Source organism: Astatotilapia calliptera, chromosome 22, assembly GCF_900246225.1.
Source record: "Astatotilapia calliptera chromosome 22, fAstCal1.2, whole genome shotgun sequence".
NCBI lineage: Eukaryota > Metazoa > Chordata > Actinopteri > Cichliformes > Cichlidae > Astatotilapia > Astatotilapia calliptera.
Window position 1 is genome coordinate 24,524,006 of NC_039322.1, and position 20,463 is coordinate 24,544,468.

Genomic DNA, 20,463 nt, shown 5'->3' on the forward strand with positions numbered 1-20,463 from the left:
AGGAGGACGTGGTGAAGGAGGAGGACATGGTGGAGGAAGAGGACATGGTGAAAGAGGAGGACGTGGTGGAAGAGGAGGAGGAGGTGGAGAACGACGGCGACAAGGAAGGGGAAGAGCAAGGGCAAGAAGACAGTCAGTCTCGGATGAAATTCGAGCCACTTTAGTTGACCATGTCCTTGTCCATGGGATGACTATGAGGGAGGCTGGGCAACGAGTACAACCAAATTTGAGTCGCTTCACTGTTGCCTCCATCATCAGAACCTTCAGGGAGGAAAACAGGTAGGTGTACTTGCAGTAAGACTGCTTTGTACAGTAACATTTAAGTTACTGAACTTATGTGTCTTGAGTTTCAGTATGTTTCCATTATTTGCCTGTAAAATGAATGTGTGACAGTTACAGTAATGAGTGCTTCTATTTTTGTAGGACACAGAGACGACCACCTGGTGGAGGCAGGTTAAGGCTTTTGTCGGAGGAGCAAGAGAGGGAACTTGTAAACATGGTAATTGCAAATAATGTAATCCGCCTGCAAGAGATTCAAAGGAGAGTGATTGAGGATGATCATCTTTTTCGAGGCATAAATGCCATCAGCCTCTCCACAATTGACCGCATCCTCCGAAAGAATCAATTCCGGATGAAACAGGCATACCGAGTCCCTTTCGAACGAAACTCTGACAGAGTGAAAAACCAACGTGTGGAATATGTTCAGGTATGAGTTTTCATACTGTATAAAGTATTGTGTACCATCACAGCATGGCAGTTTATGCTGCCATTTCAGCACTCTTGAACTGTGGTTCAGGGTACCGATTGACTCTACTGTGTTATGTGTTTTGCAGAGAATCTTTGAGATTGAAGGACGGCCTGTTCCCCATGAAATAATCTTTGTGGATGAGGCAGGTTTTAACCTGACCAAAAGAAGGAAAAGGGGGAGGAACATAATTGGCCATCGGGCTATTGTAAATGTCCCTGGTCAGCGTGGGGGGAATGTCACTATGTGCGCAGCCATCAGCCAACGAGGGGTACTCCACCGCCATGCCGTACTAGGACCCTATAACACTATGCTTCTCCTTGCTTTTCTTGATGGTTTAAGACAACATATGTTCCAGCTGGACTACAGGGAACCAGCACAGCCAGAGCAGCCTCACTACGTTGTTGTGTGGGATAATGTCAGCTTCCATCGCGCTGCTCTGGTTCGTGACTGGTTTACCAATAACCCAAGGTTTTCTAATATCTTTCTGCCTGCATACTCTCCCTTTCTAAACCCGATAGAGGAGTTATTTTCGGCAAGTGTATGACCGAGAACCTTATGTCCGTGTTCACCTCCTTCAGGCCATGGAAGAGGCCTGCCTAGACATATCAGTAGATGCATGCCAGGGGTGGATCAGGCATGCAACAGGATTTCACCCCCGCTGCCTGGCTGGGGCCAATATAGCCTGTGATGTGGATGAGATTCTCTGGCCTGACCCAGACCAAAGACAAGATGCTGAGGTGGGATAATGTTTCTGGTGTGTGTTGTACTGTATAGTACATGAATGACAATGTGCTACTGTACATACATTGGTTGCGTCTTTTGTGTTTATCATGTGACAAGGGTTTTGAAGGAGAGAACCATAAGCAACCTATTTGTTTTGGAACTATTGTTTTGAATTAATTGTACCAGTGTGCAAAACTCTGTTGTAGTGTGTGTGTTTTTGAGGGCTTGTGTTTGATGTCTGAGGGCAAAGTTTGGTTTTTCAGCAGGAGTGAATAGTTTTGGGTGTAGAGCTTCATTTTGACCTGGAAATAGGATGTTTGGGAAATTGAGTGAGATGTTATGGATTTGTGTTTACTGTTGTGAGGATATGAGGCGTAGTTTCAAGAAATGTGTTTTAGCAATCGAGAAAAACTGTAAAAAAAATTAAATGTTGTAAACTGTTTCACCATAAACCTGAAATCTGTGTGAACAGCTGGCCTCCACAATGTATAAAAAAACATTATTTACTGTCAGCTCACGAGCTGTCACAGTTAATGTTACTTTGCCACACCACGTTTTTAGTTTTTTTTTTTTTTTATAGCACACTGCAACATTCAGACAATAATCTAACACATTGACACAATTCATTAAAAGATGGATTTTCTGCATTTATCTGTTACAGATTCAGTAGAGAAAAGTGCCCCTCAGAGTTCAGTTCATTTCTGCCTGTTTCAGTAAAATACAGTATTACTGGGGAGCAGAAATAAGTGTATTTGCCTCTAACACAGCATGAAAACTGAGTGAAGACGTTTGTGACAGAGTTTTGGTAACGAGCTCACAGCTTTGAGCCAATTATGCACTTGTTCTCAAGACATGTCCCCCTCATAAACCTTTCTAGTAGCAGCTATCACAACCACAACAGGCAGAAGAAGATTTTTTTCTGCGTTAGATTTCATGCAGTTTGCAGTAAATTGTGTACCACAGACTTTAGATCACGCAATTGTGAATTACAAATATTTTCCAAATCCATATGACATAAGGCTGCAAAAATCCTCTTGTCCACACCGTTCAGTCACAAACTGACTCTTCTTCAATAATTCCAGAAGCTTTGTGCCGTTATATAACTCAACTGTGTCCTTCTTCGGCTCCAAGCCACTGTCAGCATCTGACTTCATTTTTTCTGGACTCCACGAACAAAAGATTCCACAAAACCTTTCAGCTGAAAAACTTCATTAACAAACAACATTGGGCTGGTAGCAGCTCTGTGTGAAAAAGATGTGGACTCCTCTGGCTGTCAAAGAAGCTCTTCAGATGCCACTCATATTTTTCTTTGTAGTGTCTCACCTTTTAAAGCAGTTTTTGCTTTAGTGCCTTTTGCATTTTCTGCTATCGTTTGAGTGCTTGATGTGCTTAGGATTGGTTTTGCACAGAAGCAGTGAAATGACTGCACACAGTATGCGAACGTCCAGACGTCACACTGTTCCCGCATTGTGGGCTTTGTTGTTGTGGAGGTGTAATCAGTTTCCTGTGACAAGTGTTCCCTGTGAGATTAATTCTGTGTGATTATATCTCAGCAGACAAAGAATTTCCACAATTTCTATAAATAATAATGGCTTTTATTTCAGGCACTATTTACAGGGTTTAAAAAAACACTAATCCCTTAAAAATAAACAAATGATAAAATAGTCTGCAGAGGTACAAAACCATCACCTGCTGAACAAATCAGATAGCCCATAAGCTGGAGAGGAAATGGTGTGTCACTAATTTAGAAGATCTTCATTTAGCCTGGAAAAAGAGTTAGTTGTTCGAATTCATTCATCTGTTTATGCTCAGTTTGGTTTTCAGATCTCCTCGTTCATCCTCACAGCAGAGTCAGACCTGAGCCTTGGCACAACTTTGTGTACCGACTGGATCCTCCCGCAGATGGCTTCACAAGACATGGCTGCTCATATCAAATTTACCCTCAAGTTTTACCAGCCACTCTGACTCGTTTATGACACTAAAGAACCGTTAACGGTGATTGAGTGCTCCTCTCGACTTGCTGTCTGCTGTCTCCTGTTCCAAGTTTGGATGTTCATATTAAACATGTTTCTACTTCATGCTCCTCCAACCACTGCCAGCATCTTACATTCAGCAAGCTCTGTGCAGGGCCACCTCCTGAATTTTTTCAATGTATGGCCATATGGCGACCACTAAAAATATTGGGGTAGCACACCAATTCAAAACAGCACAGGGGTGTAGCAGGAAACCGTGAGGGTCATACAGGGAGTGCAGAATTATTAGGCAAATGAGTATTTTGTCCACATCATCCTCTTCATGCATGTTGTCTTACTCCAAGCTGTATAGGCTCGAAAGCCTACTACCAATATAGCATATTAGGTGATGTGCATCTCTGTAATGAGAAGGGGTGTGGTCTAATGACATCAACACCCTATATCAGGTGTGCATAATTATTAGGCAACGTCCTTTCCTTTGGCAAAATGGGTCAAAAGAAGAACTTGACAGGCTCAGAAAAGTCAAAAATAGTGAGATATCTTGCAGAGGGATGCAGCAGTCTCAAAATTGCAAAGCTTCTGAAGCGTGATCATCGAACAATCAAGCGTTTCATTCAAAATAGTCAACAGGGTCGCAAGAAGCGTGTGGAAAAACCAAGGTGCAAAATAACTGCCCATGAACTGAGAAAAGTCAAGCGTGCAGCTGCCAAGATGCCACTTGCCACCAGTTTGGCCATATTTCAGAGCTGCAACATCACTGGAGTGCCCAAAAGCACAAGGTGTGCAATACTCAGAGACATGGCCAAGGTAAGAAAGGCTGAAAGATGACCACCACTGAACAAGACACACAAGCTGAAACGTCAAGACTGGGCCAAGAAACATCTCAAGACTGGTTTTTCTAAGGTTTTATGGACTGATGAAATGAGAGTGAGTCTTGATGGGCCAGATGGATGGGCCCGTGGCTGGATTGGTAAAGGGCAGAGAGCTCCAGTCCGACTCAGACGCCAGCAAGGTGGAGGTGGAGTACTGGTTTGGGCTGGTATCATCAAAGATGAGCTTGTGGGGCCTTTTCGGGTTGAGGATGGAGTCAAGCTCAACTCCCAGTCCTACTGCCAGTTTCTGGAAGACACCTTCTTCAAGCACTGGTACAGGAAGAAGTCTGCATCCTTCAAGAAAAACATGATTTTCATGCAGGACAATGCTCCATCACACGCGTCCAAGTACTCCACAGCGTGGCTGGCAAGAAAGGGTATAAAAGAAGAAAAACTAATGACATGGCCTCCTTGTTCACCTGATCTGAACCCCATTGAGAACCTGTGGTCCATCATCAAATGTGAGATTTACAAGGAGGGAAAACAGTACACCTCTCTGAACAGTGTCTGGGAGGCTGTGGTTGCTGCTGCACGCAATGTTGATGGTGAACAGATCAAAACACTGACAGAATCCATGGATGGCAGGCTTTTGAGTGTCCTTGCAAAGAAAGGTGGCTATATTGGTCGCTGATTTGTTTTTGTTTTGTTTTTGAATGTCAGAAATGTATATTTGTGAATGTGGAGATGTTATATTGGTTTCACTGGTAAAAAAAAATAATTGAAATGGGTATATATTTGTTTTTTGTTAAGTTGCCTAATAATTATGCACAGTAATAGTCACCTGCACACACAGATATCCCCCTAAAATAGCTCAAACTAAAAACAAAAACTACTTCCAAAAACATTCAGCTTTGATATTAATGAGTTTTTTGGGTTCATTGAGAACATGGTTGTTGTTCAATAATAAAATTATTCCTCAGAAATACAACTTGCCTAATAATTCTGCACTCCCTGTACAAAGTGACACAATACGAATGGCAAAATAGTATATGCAGGAATAAATAACGGTTAATGTTTCAACTCACTGTAGGGTGTCTTCCTCTCTCTCTAACCTCATGTTTATTAAAATAATACCAACATATAACAGCCTTGCTAGGGTGGACCAGTGCCCCCCCCCCTCCCCGGCCCCTCCTTGTGGCGACCCTGGCTGTATGATATCACACAGAGAGGATATCCTCACAGTCATCTCATCATAGTTTGTTTACCTGTATGAAGGAAGAAAAAAAAAGATAAAGTTTCTATTTTCAGATCAGCGTTCACTTCATACAGGAATCACAAGATCCCAGTATGAAGCTGAGCCTTCAGCTGTACCAGTTCAGTCCAAACCAACAACCACAAGTCATGTTTTCAGTAGCTTCATGTTGTCTTTTTTTCTCCAGTAGACACAGCACAATATAATACTTACAAGGTTCTGTTGGCAGAGAACAACCAATCAAAAGAGAGGAAGAGGCCGCACTATAACCCAGAATCAGACACAGAAGGATTATTCTGAATACGGAATCATGCAAAGCTTCTCTAACAGAATCAGAAGAATAAAAGGAGGAAACAGCTCACCTTAACTGTATTTACTGACTTCCTTTGGAGTCGACTTGCTGTATTCAAGTGTGACCTTTACAGTCAAATAAGAGAAACATTAATGTGTGTTTTCATTAACAGGAGAGAGTGGGAGGAAGGCAGGACACATGTGAGAAAGAGAGCAAGAGAGTCTGAGTATGAGGGTGGGTGGTGATCATTTCCAGGAAGAGGTACAGAGAGGGAGAGTTTGTGTGTTTCCAAGTGACTTCCTGGTATACCGGGTGTATCCTGTTAAAACACACACACACACACACACACACACACACACACACACACACACACACACACACACACACACACACACACACACACATTCTTTGGTTCTCTATATATGTGTTGTGCGTGAACTTTATGGACAATAACAGACTTGCAGTGTGACGTCATGTGTGGCTGTTAATGAACTTTAATCTAAAATCTCTCCTTGCAAAGAGGTCAAAGGTCAGCAGTGAGTTCAGAGATGCTGGAAGTTTGATGAGAAACTGATCAATCATTTAACTTAACTGATGTTAGATAATTCTATGAAAGTTGAACTTTTACTGAGCGGAAGGAAGAATCACAATCATCTGTCTATAATCCATAATCACCCTCAACCTCAGTCATTTTACTCGGGGTTCAATCTAACTAATCAACTGACTAGTGCCGGTATCCAATCAATAAAACCAACTGACGGACGTTTTGTCATAGCTGCAGACAGCCACCAGGGGGCTCCATATCCACATGCTCACGTCGCAGAGCAGCTTATTTATATAAAGTTTTTGATTAAAAGTAATATTTCAGCCTATCAGGCCTACCTATGCGCAGAGCACGGCGAGGAGGGAGTACTGCGAGCACACATATATAGCCTGTGTCACTTTGGTAACTGAATACACGTAGGTTCAAGCACGCGCTTCAGTTCGCGTTTTCAGGACTGCCCTCTTACCCTCCACACCCCCTCAGTGTGCGCGCACGGCGGGAGGCTGGATTATCACCGGGATGGTTTGTGAGCGCGGAGAAGCGGAAACGCGCCGGCAGCAGCGGGGCGCGAGCCTCCGGTGAGCCTCCGGTGAGACAGAGTTCCCACCGAGTGTTCACGAGGCTTCCTCCTCCGCACGAGCTGCCGCTGAAAACAGCTGGATGTCGTTCTGCGGACACACGGAGATGCGCTGAGCGCCGAACAGGTAAAACAACGTCAGCCGCTCCTCTATTGATGAACTTACACAGGAGAAAGGCGCCGCGAGTTAATAAGCAGTTAGCAGAAAGTTATTTTTAGTTCTTTTCTTAGTCTCTGTCCTGGTTACGCTTTCAAATGAACGAAGACTCTGATTTTCCTTCTTCATTTTAACCGAAGTCTATCTGCCTTCAGACAAAACAGCCCACATTAAGAATACATTCAGTTCAACTTGATTTATACATCGCCAAATCACAACAGCAACAAAACAGTGAAAGCCAGCAACCATTAAGCACTTGGCGACACTGGAAAGGAAAAACTCCCTTTGAACAGAAAGAAACCTCCGGTAGAACCAGGCTGAGGGAAGGGCGATCATCTGAGAGACTGGATGGGCATGAGGGGACAAAATATTCATAATCGATCGCGAGAATGATGCATTTGACATCCACGATATCATTGACTGTTTTACATAACAATAGTATTATTAATAATAATAAAAATGATATGTGAAGCACACAGACGGACACACAGACACTCAATGGTCAGATGGACAGTCACCTCAGAATGAAAGTGAGAAAGTGTATTTTTTTGTATGAGGTTTGATGTGTGCACAGATCCTGATCCTAAAGAAGCTGAAAGTTTAGAAACAGACCTGAGTGCTGACAGCTTTTTGTTCCGTGAGTGATGTGTTTGAGTCTCACTGATGTTGCAACAACACTTATGTACAACAATGGCACACACACACAGACCGGGTGGCTGAGTGTGTTTTACCTCCATCTCTGGACAGTAAAGTTTTAATCAGCATCAAAAATCCTGATGTGTTAAAGACACTTCAGCCTGACTGAAGTTGGCCTATACTTCTTCTTCCTGTCAGATTTCCTGCTGCCTTTTTTCACAGCAGCCTGCTGTCAGAGATTTATTCATGCGCTCATATGTGTGGAGAAATGTGGTGATTAAAGTCTGATTTTGTTTCCACATACAGAGAAGCTATGCACGCATTTCAAGACCACACATCATATTACTTTGCGCTACCTCCCACCATTTGGACAGACCCAGAAACACACGCTGCATTTCAAAACTGGGATGTGAGGGCGTTTTGATGGATTCTTGAGTTTAAAGTGGGACCTACATTTTGGTCAACAGCTCAACAACAGGTGTGAGTCATGTAGGCTGAAAGCCGAAGAGACCAGATCATCTGTACTCTAAATGTGTGGAATCATAGGCAAATTAACATCACCATAACAACCATAACCCTTTACTTAAAGAAAATGAAATAAAGGAGATTTCAAAGTTATTAGGGAGAGCCCAATTCTGTTGATCTGGGCGTAGCATTTTCAGTGGGAGAAACATTTTGTCACTCTTGTTCAGCTCGTCAAGAAACTGACCTTACAGCCCATTGTTCACCAGTGGAGTTAGTTTGAGTCATTATGCAAATGTACTGTTTAAAAGATTGGGGAAACCTACAGCTGAGACTGAAGAAGTCACTTGGATGAGTGATGAAACGTTTCTCCCACTAATAAAACTATGTCCAGATGATTGAGCATGCATCAAGAGTTATTAGGGAGTGGTTTTACTCAACCAGCACAGCTGATGAATTTGAATGGTAAGTGGCTCAGGAATGAAGGGTTTGACATCCCTGGTGCAGATACTGGTACTGCATCTGAAGCTTGACGCCAATGCAGAAGCACTCTAATGTCCAGCAGGGTGCAACTGCTTTGGTCTGATTATACAGAAGTCTAAGGGAAAATGAGCCCACTCCTCACTTGATCGCCAAGCTCAGTACACACTTTCCTGATGAGTTCATGATCTCAGTCCCTAGTTTTAAATCCATCCGTCCATCCATCCATTTTCTTTCACCCTGGACTGGCAGACCTGGTTTCAATTCTTACTGAATAAAACATCAGGTACATATTTTGGAGCTTATTTATTCATTCTCCTTGAAATTCAGTCATCCCTGGAGTGCATTTGATGAAAGAGAGCCAATTAAGTCAAATGAAATGATCCGAGCTGTCAAGTTGCTATAATGCGAGTGGACTGATTCCAGTCATGGAGCCACACCACCTGGCTTCAAACTTCACCGTGACCTCAGTTTTGTTTCTCTCTTCTTTGTTCGCTAACTGTTAAAGATGAGAAGACGAGAAAAGGATCCTTCGTTGTTTGGAACAGCTGATGAACTAATGCTGTCACCATTAACATTGTGTTGTCTTTGACCTCTGCTTACCTCATTCCTTGTATTTTATGGGATGAATTAGACCTGTTTTAGTATTTTTAATTCTCTCCTACCTTGTTAAAGTGACTCAACTCAACATTTTCTGCATTTATTTCAAATTAAAAGCCCTGTTAGCTTTGCAGTACAGAAACTGTATGTCCATATGTCAGTGAGGCTTTTATTATGGAAACTCGTGCACATCTGCTTCCTCACGCAGGTGTTACCCTATCACAGGACTGTATAAATGAGGTACAGAGAAAGATGACAAAGGAAACCCAGGTAGAGCAGAAAAATGTGAGGAAGAAGCTGATGAAGATGTTCAGATTAACTCTGTGGTCTGTTGAAAGGAGTCACATAGCTCTGCAGCTCTGATCAAAAGGGACTAGGAAGCCGGGGAGGATTTGGAGTTTGATGAAACCTTAACCCTAACATGCAGTCAGACTTCTCCCATGCGTTCGTTTAGCTTTTAAAGAGAACAACTCATTTTATTCAGAGGACCCTGAACTCTGATGTGTTCTCTCTTCACTCTTTAGTTGGCCTTTCCCTCACACCTTACTCTTATCATTCACCTCTGTTCGGTTTTACGGCTCTGTGTTACCAGGAACAGATGGACTGTAAGAGTGTGACTGCTTCACTGACTCTCACAGCAGCAGATTAGATCTAATTGTCACTCACATTACTCATTAATCAAACGGTAAACATGGTCAGGCTGCTGTTTAACAAGCAATTATCTTGGACCGGCCCAGTGGAGGACTTCAGCTTCATGTCTGCAAACACATGGCCACGTGAAGGATGGATAGATCCCACTCAATGATCCCACACGGAAACTCGCACAGACTTTCCAGAATTCCCAGCAGCTTCAAGTTTCAGTAGCTGTTCTGATGAATAAAGGTTTGTTTTGAATTTTCTCTACAGGACACGCTGATTAACACTGTGTTATATTTTCCCCACAGCTCGTCTGACAGGCTATTAACGCCTCTTCATCATGCTGCCCTGGGCCTGTCCCTTGCTCTTCCTGGTCCTTCTTCCTGCCCAATCAGCTGCAACCTCTCTAACTGCTGACAACAGAACGGAGGACCTTCAGGAGGTCACCCTGGCAGCCATCTTGCCTCTGACTAACACTAACTATGCATGGGCATGGCCTCGGGTTGCGCCCGCCATCTACCAGGCATTACAGCAGGTGAACTCTGACCCCTGGTTGCTACCAGGTCTGAAGCTGCGGCTAGTTTATGGCAGCTCAGAGAGCCGCGACGGCTTTTGCTCAGACTCCATAGCGCCGCTTGTAGCCGTCGACCTCAAGCTGTCCCACGACCCCTGGGCCTTCATTGGACCCGGCTGCGACTACTCATCCTCACCTGTTGCCCGCTTTACCACCCACTGGGATGTTCCCATGGTGACAGCTGGTGCCCGAGCAATCGGCTTCAATTTGTACGCTGCGGTCACCAACACGGGCCCCACTCACAAAAAGCTGGGTGAGTTTGGTGTCAGGATCCAGGAGATGTTTGGCTGGCAGCGGCACGCCACGGTCATCTTCAGTGACAACAGGGACGCCAATGATGATCCGCTGTGCTACTTCGCTGTGGAGGGGCTGTATGAGCTGCTGGGCAAACGTAACATCACTGTCCACGACCACGTCATCCAGGGCGACGTCAACTACAAGTCGATGGTCCAGGATATCCGTGACAATGGCCGAGGTCATATTCTTCTTCTGCTGCTTTCATTCCTCATGTTTTAACAGTTGTTGTTGTCCTCATCCCACTGCTTTCTGTTCGTCCTTTTCTCTAAAATTAACTGCGTAAAAGCTACGCTGTTTCTGCTCACTCTTTAAGAGCAGACATCTCAAGGTTACTTATTCTTTTACGTTCATGCCATTCCTTTTAGCCGAGGTGATCCATGATCTTGGGGAAGATGGCTTTTCAGCTGCTTTTGTTGCCCAGTTTCAACTCCTCCAGCCTTGCTTCTTTTTCATTTCTTCTTCAGACACTTCAACTGATTTAGCATTATTTTCTTCATTCATTTTGTTCTTTTATTTTCCAGTTTTCCTTTTTGCTTCCTTCCTTAACTGAGTTTTTTTCTTTTCATTCTTTGTTCTTTCATTCTTTCATCAGATGAAAAGCTGTGGTCAGATGCTTCATTTGCTCTCGTGTCACTGATTGTTTTTCCTTCATGACACTCCTCCTTCCTCCTTTCCTTTCCTCCCTGCCTTATTGTTGTTCTCCTTGTTAAATGATGGTTAATTATTCTGAGATTTTTATCCTCACTGGTTAATGACTGACTTCACCTCTGTGTGTTTGGGTGCTCCTACATGTTTGTGAGGAGTAATTTCATTTTAAGACCTTGGAGTGGGGACAGTCCTGTGGGGACCTCCGCGTGACAGTTCAAACGTCATTTTAGAGGAAAATTATATTTTCAGTCTCTAACTTATTAATGGAAATTAGTTCATGAGCGATACATGCAGATCGCTGCTTTGGACTTTGATTTGCAGTCAGCGGTGGTCAGACTGGAAGTGTCAGTCATTTAGCTTAGTCTTCAATCAATGACAAGCGTGTTCATGGTGTTTGGGCAGCACTGGCTGCTGAAGGTGACTGAAACACAGCTGGAGCTGGAAATGCTTTGCATGATATCAGGTTCAGTTTGTGGGTAATGATGTGAGTGAGGGTCTACAAGTACAGAAAACAAATGTGTGTCTGTGTGTGTGTTTGCTGAACACACATGTAAACAATCAGTCTGTAATTTAGTACAGAAGAAGAAGCAGAAGTGAGCCTGTTTGCTGTGTTTCTGCTCCTCGCCGTCAGCACGTTTTTATTGTAAGCATCACTGAAACGCTGCTCTGATGGCGTGAAAATGTTTGCAGTGACCTGCATCGCCCGCTGATGTCACAGTGTGAATTAGATCACGAGATCAGAGCTGTGTGACATGATGACATCATCACAGACACACTATCGTCCTTTAACCAACGCCAGCTGCTGCACCCAGCAACATGGACGTCCTAGTAATTACCTCTGAACCCACACCCACCATTGGACACTACATGGAGAAACATTATGAGCACGCTTGTGTTCATAATGTTTGTGTGTGTGTGTGTGTGTGTGTGTGTGTGTGTGTGTGTGTGTGTGTGTGTGAGCATTAATCAGTCAGTCCTGTTTTCTTTTCTGCTTCCATTAAAAGCACTTTTGGCTGCAGACAAACCAACATGTGACTTTCTGCCTTTCGCATGTGAAATTCTCAGTATTCACATTTTTTTGTCCACCTTGGGGACTGTGTGGACAGAAGGGGGTTGGGTGGTGGTGGTATTTGTCTTTTTTCTCTGACAGTTGATTATTTTCAGGCTCTGTTATAGCAAGGTGGGGGATGGGGGGTGTTTTTGTTTTTCTCATCCCACATTTATTCTTGATTTCTCTGGAGAAAAAAATAAATTCAGACCATGAAGTTCTCATCAGTTTTTTATCAGGAACCCCAACAATACCCCACAACAGTGTGGGAGTGGTGAGAAAGAAGTATATAAACGACGGATAGCCAACCAAGATTTCACTAAGCACCATCCATGTTGGTTTATTATTTCAGGAAATGACCAGGAGAGAGTGGCATGCTAAGTTATCAGCCAGTGCTAGCTGATAGTCATTTATGAACTGAATCATTGTACATTTGCCAAATTCTGAACACATTTTAATGAACACCGTGATTTTAGCTATCCACAATAATTAGTTAACACAGTTTTTTATATGTTGATTTGGGATTTTTTTAGAGACCTGGAATGTAAATATGCCTGTCTTTAAAGGACTTTGGGTCAGCTTCTGTTGTTTAAATGTGGTATGGGCTATAAAGAATTGACATCACAATATTTTTTCATTAAAAAAACTTTCAGTTCAGTGGGATTCAGTGAGGTCAGGTTAATTGGTGATTCTAAATTGCACATAGGCGTGAATGTGAGTGTGAATGATTGGCTGTCTGTGTGTTAGCCCTGTCACTGCGCAATTGCGGAAGAAAATGTATGGATGGATGGTAAGGTTGGGCGATTGGACGAATATCGACCATCAACAATAGGCTGAGTTTTTCACTGATCGTTTTTACTAGAGCTATTTATTTATTTATTTATTTATTTGCCCATGAGTAAGTTAGCTACTAATGTTGGTTGAAGCTAAAAGAAGCAGCCAACGGAAAAAATAATAGGGCTGTTTTAACGGCAGCGTCTTCCAGCTGCGAGCAAATGAACCCTCCTCAGTGCGCGCCCAAATGTAGCGATTCAAACCCAACAATGGTGGGGAGGGAAACAAAAGGAAACTGGCTTCTTTTTTCTACGTGTTGACAGGCTGTTCCAGTGTTTATCCGTCTTACACACTTGACCAAACAGCAAATACAAAATTAAGTAAGTTAGTAAGTAAGTTAAAGTTAAAGTAAGTTGAAAGTTAAAATGTCTCTTAAGCACAAAAATGGTCCAGAGGTCCAGTTCTGGTGAATCCTAACAGACAGCTAGCAGCTCCAGCTGCCTGTGTCACTATCCACCTGTCAGTCAAAGAGGCCACGCACCCAAATAATATTACCCCAAAATAATGGGGTAATGTTTACACATCTCAGTTTTTTGACTTCAGAGAGGTGCTTGCTCTGTCCTTTCTGCTTCTCAAAGGTGCTGCCTGGGTCATGGACTGCTGCTTTGGTATGATGAGATGTGATTTCAGATTTTAGAAGATGAATCCAAGACTGGTTATGAAAGGTGAAAGAGCTACAGAAAGTTGTGTGGGTGTTATTTTTTAATTTAATTTAATTTTTTTTATAACAAATTAGGTTTTTTGAGACGTTTGCAACAAAAAGGTTGCGCAAAGCCTTTCTGAGGAAAATGAACTTTGAAGAGTTTATTGAATCTGTCTTTATTTCTATTCCTGCCCAAATCTGTCCCATGAAAGGACACATGTGGGTCTGCTAAGAAGAGGAGGACGTTACCAGCTCTGGGCTGTCCCTAACATCTGCATGCTTAAATCAGTCACCACAGGTCAGATTTCGCACATGAGCAGCAGGATTTGAGACATGACAGGTGCTGTAGTCTTGGACTTTGGCTCCAAACTTCAATTTAATTTTAGTCTTAATTTAGGCATCTCAGTTTTTTCTTAGATTTAAGGTAATTCTGGTTGACTATATATCATAAGATTATAGCAGACTATATCTAAAGCTGATTCAGTGACTAAAATCTAAAGTTTGAGGAGTTGTTTTTAGCAGTGAGAGTTGCTCCACATGGTTTACAAATTGATATAATATTTGAAATTTGTCCATATGTCTGCTCTTCTCTTCCTCTCAAGAATTGAGATTTTCATCAAATGACTGCACCTAACCTTACTGTACAAGGAGATTCTTTTTCTGATTGGATTGCATTCAAACTCGTCCCGCCTTTCTACGCAACTTAATTAGCTCTGATTGGATCTTCCATCTCTAGAATCACCCCACAGGGTGCGCAGGAGGTGTGGACTAAGTTTGTGAATGCGATACCTTGAGAATTAAATCTCGGATGAGTTCACATCTCAGTGACCTCAACCTAAAGGTCAAGGGTCAGAGGTCAAGTTTTATGAAAATCTTGTGAATGTGATAACTCGAGAATTGGGATGGGAATTGATAAGAATTTATCGATTCAGATTCCATTATCGATTCTTTTATCAATCATCTTATCTCATCTTATCTCATTGGCTCCATTTTGAGAGTCACCACCAGCAATAAAGAAATTAGGCTCATGCAAATTAATAGCATGCTGTCGATCAAATGTTTGTGCATGTTTGTTGAGGTTTTTCCCCTCTTTGATATGAGCAGTGTTGTTACTTAAAAAGGCCATTATTACTCATATTACACAGAACACCTTTCTTAAAACTAATGCAGTATGTTACTTAATTCAATTCAATTCAATTCAATTTTATTTATATAGCGCCAAATCACAACATAAGTCGCCTCAAGGCGCTTCATAGATACAGAGAAAAACCCAACAATCATATGACCCCCTATGAGCAAGCACTTTGGCGACAGTGGGAAGGAAAAACTCCCTTTTAACAGGAAGAAACCTCCGGCAGAACCAGACTCAGGGAGGGGCGGGGCCATCTGCTGCGACCGGTTGGGGTGAGAGAAGGAAGACAGGATAAAAGACATGCTGTGGAAGAGAGACAGAGGTTAATAACAGATATTATTCAATGCAGAGAGGTCTATTAACACATAGTGAGTGAGAAAGGTGATTGGAAAGGAAAAACTCAATGCATCATGGGTAGGGATGGGTATCGTTTAGGTTTTATCCGATACCGGTGCCAAATCGGTACTTTTGAAACGGTGCCGGTGCTCAAACGGTGCTCAAACCGGTGCTTAAAGAATGGAGAACACAAAATTGGTCCAAAAACCTCTCATGTTCAGCTGTTTTTTGTAAAAATATAACAATGTTAGCCTTTTCTGCAGCTATGGGGCATATATGGTATCACTCTTGGCTGGAAGCAGTGCTTAAACAATGGAAAAAACACAAACTTTGTCCAAAAACCTCTCATGTTTAACTGTTTTCTTTGGTCATTTTAGCCTTTTTAGCCAGGGTGAAGGGAGTATCTGCCATCAAACAAGAGGACAGCCGCATGTAGCTATGATGATGTTTGCTAGTTCACCTTACATGCATTAATGTAATAACGTGGTTAGCCTACTCAACGTAAATTAGCTACTCACGCAGAGAAGAACGGCTGCTGCCACCATCATCCGTCATCATTTCTGCTACACTGGCAGGGCTAGGGGCCAGGACTCTCCTCTTCGTGTTTTTGGGGGATGTTGCATAACAGGCAACCCACCCGCAGTAGATGTGCTCGGTGTGAGGTCTCGCAGCAAGCTATCAAATACGGCGCATTTCTGGGCTTTTAAAAAAAAACGCTATGCGTCGCCAGGTGTTTCATCGGATTTGAGGTGTTACCTCCTTTGACAGTATCACAGTATCAGCTTCAAGCACTTGTTGCAGGCTGCTGAGTTTGCATCTTTTGCTGTGAAGTACAGCCAGACTTCTGACCGCTTCGCCTTGGACATTTTTAATCTGTAGCTCTGCTCTAACAGAACTACGTACCTGGCCCCGCCTACTATCCTCGGAAACGTAAAATGATTGGCTAGAATCTAAAGTGTATCACAGCTCAGGAAAAAAAAGCACCGAAATGAAGCACCGAAATGTGCGCTGCTTTTCGGTCTGGTTACTACCGTTTATGTCAGAACCGGTGCCATCATGGCACCGGACACCGGTACCCATCCCTAATCATGGGAATCCCCGGCAGCCTACATCTATTGCAGCATAACTAAGGGAGGATTCAGGGTCACCTGGTCCAGCCTAACTATATGCTTTAGCAAAAAGGAAAGTTTTAAGCCTAATCTTGAAAGTAGAGATAGTGTCTGTCTCCTGAATCCAAACTGGAAGCTGGTTCCACAGAAGAGGGGCCTGAAAACTGAAGGCTCTCCCTCCCATTCTACTTTTAAATACTCTAGGAACAACAAGTAGGCCTGCAGAGCGAGAGCGAAGTGCTCTAATAGGGTGATATGGTACTACAAGGTCATTAAGATAAGATGGGGCCTGATTATTTAAGACCTTGTATGTGAGGAGCAGGATTTTGAATTCAATTCTGGATTTAACAGGAAGCCAATGAAGGGAAGCCAAAACAGGAGAAATATGCTCTCTCTTTCTAGTCCCTGTCAGTACTCCTGCTGCAGCATTTTGGATTAGCTGAAGGCTTTTCAGTGAGTTTTTTGGACATCCTGATAATAATGAATTACAGTAGTCCAGCCTGGAAGTAATAAATGCATGAACTAGTTTTTCAGCGTCACTCTGAGACAGGATATTTCTAATTTTAGAGATGTTGCGCAAATGGAAGAAAGCAGTCTTACATATTTGTTTAATATGTGCGTTGAAGGACATGTCCTGGTCAAAAATGACTCCAAGGTTCCTCACAGCGTTACTGGTGGCCAAGGTAATGCCATCCAGAGTAAGAATCTGGTTAGATACCATATTTCTAAGATTTTCAGGGCCGAGTACAATAACCTCAGTTTTATCTGAATTAAGAAGCAGAAAGTTAGCGGCCATCCAGGTCTTTATGTCTTTAAGACATTCCTGCAGTTTAACTAATTGGTGTGTGTTATCTGGCTTCATGGACAGATAGAGCTGCGTGTCATCTGCATAGCAGTGAAAATGTATGCTATGTCTTCTAATGATACTGCCTAAGGGAAGCATGTATAATGTAAACAGAATTGGTCCTAGCACTGAACCCCGTGGAACTCCATAATTAACCTCAGTGTGTGAAGAGGACTCTCCATTTACATGAACAAATTGGAGTCTATTAGATAGATATGATACAAACCACTGCAGTGCAGTACCTGTAATACCTACAGCATGTTCTAATCGCTCTAATAGGATATTATGGTCTACAGTATCGAACGCTAATTACTCCCAGGAGAAAGTAATTTGTTATACTGCTCGTTACATTACTTTCATATTACTCTGTAAAATAGCTGAAACACTCATAATCACAATTTAACAATATAAACTTGAGAGGCTACAATCTCACACCGAACCAGCACAAAAACATGAAATGTGAACAGGTAGAAAGGGAGGCTGCAGCTCATCTTTTTTTTTTTTTTTTACATGTTGAAGTTAAGGGTCTGGCTGCTGGGGTTGGCATTCACCCTGGGTTGTTGGCGGGCTTAGCATTAGCATGCTGTCTGGGCAGATGCTTACAAAGAACCAATGTTATGTTAGCAGCATAATGCGGTTGTTTCTGTCATGCATGCAGAGATCCACTTTACCATTTATTCCATCCTTTAGTGCAAAAAAAAATAAATGTGACTACGTCATTATTTTCCCTCTCTGACACCTTAACTGAAATCAGCTGATTGTAGTGTGAGTGCAAGAACAGATACGTAGGATCGATAGGCAGGCAAACTAACAGTTCCAAAGAATTGGACTACTGGGAACCAGTTTCCTACAAGAACCAGTTCTTGATTCCCAACCCTCGAGAAGGACTCTTCTGGAGTATCAAACTTACAGCACAGGTGTGTGTACTATGAGACTGAGGGGTAGCACTGGTGGTTGCCATTACATTTATTTTTTTTCATCAGAAAAATGGTCATTGATGAAAAGTATTGGTCATGGAAATTGAGAAGTCTTGTTGATGAGCTGGAATGGGGCTTTTGTTATCCAGGCTTCCACGCAGGTCACACCATGAAGCACACATGGTGTGTGTAATAAAGATTTACCATCAAGCGTTGGCAGCTGTCTCTGTTCCTTTCCTTTATGGAATAACATTGCTGCTTCTTTGTCTTCAGTTGTGTACATGTGCTGCTCCTGGGACATCTTCAGGACGTTGATGGTCCAATTCTGGAAGGAAGGGGTGGAGCTGGAGGACTATGTCTTCTTCTTCATTGATCTTTTTGCTGAGGGTCTGGACGGGAGCGCTCCCATCAGGCCCTGGTTCAGAGGAGACCAGGAGGACTATGCGGCTCGCAATGCTTTCAGGGTGAGACAAGATGCTCTTTCATTGTTAAATTTTAAAGGATGCTCACTGATGTAAAGTGATCCGGTCAATTGATTAGCTTGTTATTGATTTCGTCAGAGTGTGAAAGTGCTGACGTATCTGCAGCCCCAGAATCCCGAATATCTTCAGTTTGTTAAAACTCTGAAAAAAGATGCAAAGGCGATGTTCAACTTCACCATCAGAGACTCTATGGTACAAATAACAATCCTTATTGATTAACTGAATCTGATATTTCAAATTTTTATTCAAATATGTGAGAGACTGATATTCATCTATAACAATCACATGCTTTGTCCCCTCAGTACAACCTGATTGCCGGAGGGTTCTACGACGGGGTGATACTGTACGCTCATGCTCTGAACGAGACCCTGAATTTGCAAGGACCAGGACTGGGACCAATACTGGGACCAGTCCAGAGGCCCAGAGGAGATGAGGTGACCCGGAGGATGTGGAACAGGACAATCAAAGGTGAGCACAGATATTTGTCAGCGGGTGACTAATCAGAGCACAGCACTGGGCTGAAAATCGCATGTGCACTACAAGTAACTGAGTAAAGTAGCACAGGTGTAGACTTCTCTAACTAACTGGAAAACCACACGTGGCTCTCTGATTGGCTGCCTGTGTGTGATGCTGTTGGACTCAGAGTAGAGGTCATGGACACCCAGTACTGGGTCCCAGTAAAATCTCATTTTGGAGTTTTAATTAGGATTCATTTAGACTGAAGATTGGACATGAATAGGAATCCAATCAATCCTGTATGAAAAAGCCGAAGAAACATAGGAACACATCAGATCAAATGCAAGTGAAAAGAAACACCGACACTAAAGCTTTGGGTTTTAGATTTGCCTTTATTGGATAGTGGCAGTGGAGATAGGCAGGAAAGTGGGGAGACACAGAGAGGATTGGACTCAAACCTGGTCGGCTGCTCTCCTTGCTATATGGTCACCTGCTCACCCACTGGCTAAACGCAACTGCACAACTTTCACACACCTCATCACCCTGTCAATGCCTTATGAGCTGTGGTTGGTGGATGCATGTTGCTAATGTCGACAATGACAACAGAAGTTGATTCAGGTCACTGAAGTCCAGCCTGAGGCTCCAGTGGTAGTTCAAGTTAAAACACTGCTGTCACAATGCGAGAGACAGGTTGCACCTGGACAGATAACCGGTCCGTCACAGGGCTGACACACAGAGACATTCACACCTGCAGTTGATCTAGAATCACCTCTTGTTCTAACAAGCTGTATGGTATTCATTGATCTAAAGTCTAAAGTTTGTAAAAGTTTTTAGTTAAAAAGTGTTCACTGGCAGTTCATAATACACACAGATAACACAGTTATCATGCTCCAGATGTAACTTGGTGCTCGCAGATTTAGGTATAGAGAAAGCGGGGCCTTTGAGTGCACAGGTCAGGGACAGGGTCTCTTCAGTGTCATCCTGAACCATAATATGACATTAATCATAAGCTGGAAAATGAACAGCTTTCCAGCTTATGATTAATCTAAGAATTTGCAGGGGGTAAAGCATGTTAATGTCCTGTTGTTCTTTTGTGCGCAAAAACAATAAAAAAAAAAAGATTTTCATATTATTCTCTAACATCTGAAAGATCTTAGTTGAGAGCTCATTTTAAGAAATGCAGCATTTTGATGGGGGTATTATTGACATCATGCAGGACAGGCGGCGAGGACACTAAAGATTTTGTGAATG

General features: G+C 42.8%; 1 protein-coding gene across 1 annotated transcript in view; it reads left to right on the top strand.

Annotated features, from left to right (window-relative positions):
• The first annotated feature begins 6,727 nt into the window (after nucleotides 1-6,727).
• Nucleotides 6,728-20,463, top strand: part of npr1a (natriuretic peptide receptor 1a) — a 38,767-nt gene continuing 25,031 nt past the window's right edge. The window contains exons 1-5 of the mRNA XM_026155706.1: nucleotides 6,728-7,048; nucleotides 10,201-10,941; nucleotides 18,548-18,738; nucleotides 18,835-18,948; nucleotides 19,059-19,224. Of these exons, the coding sequence (XP_026011491.1) occupies nucleotides 10,233-10,941; nucleotides 18,548-18,738; nucleotides 18,835-18,948; nucleotides 19,059-19,224 (1,180 nt within the window). The 5' untranslated portion in view covers nucleotides 6,728-7,048; nucleotides 10,201-10,232. The remainder of the gene's footprint in view (nucleotides 7,049-10,200; nucleotides 10,942-18,547; nucleotides 18,739-18,834; nucleotides 18,949-19,058; nucleotides 19,225-20,463) is intronic.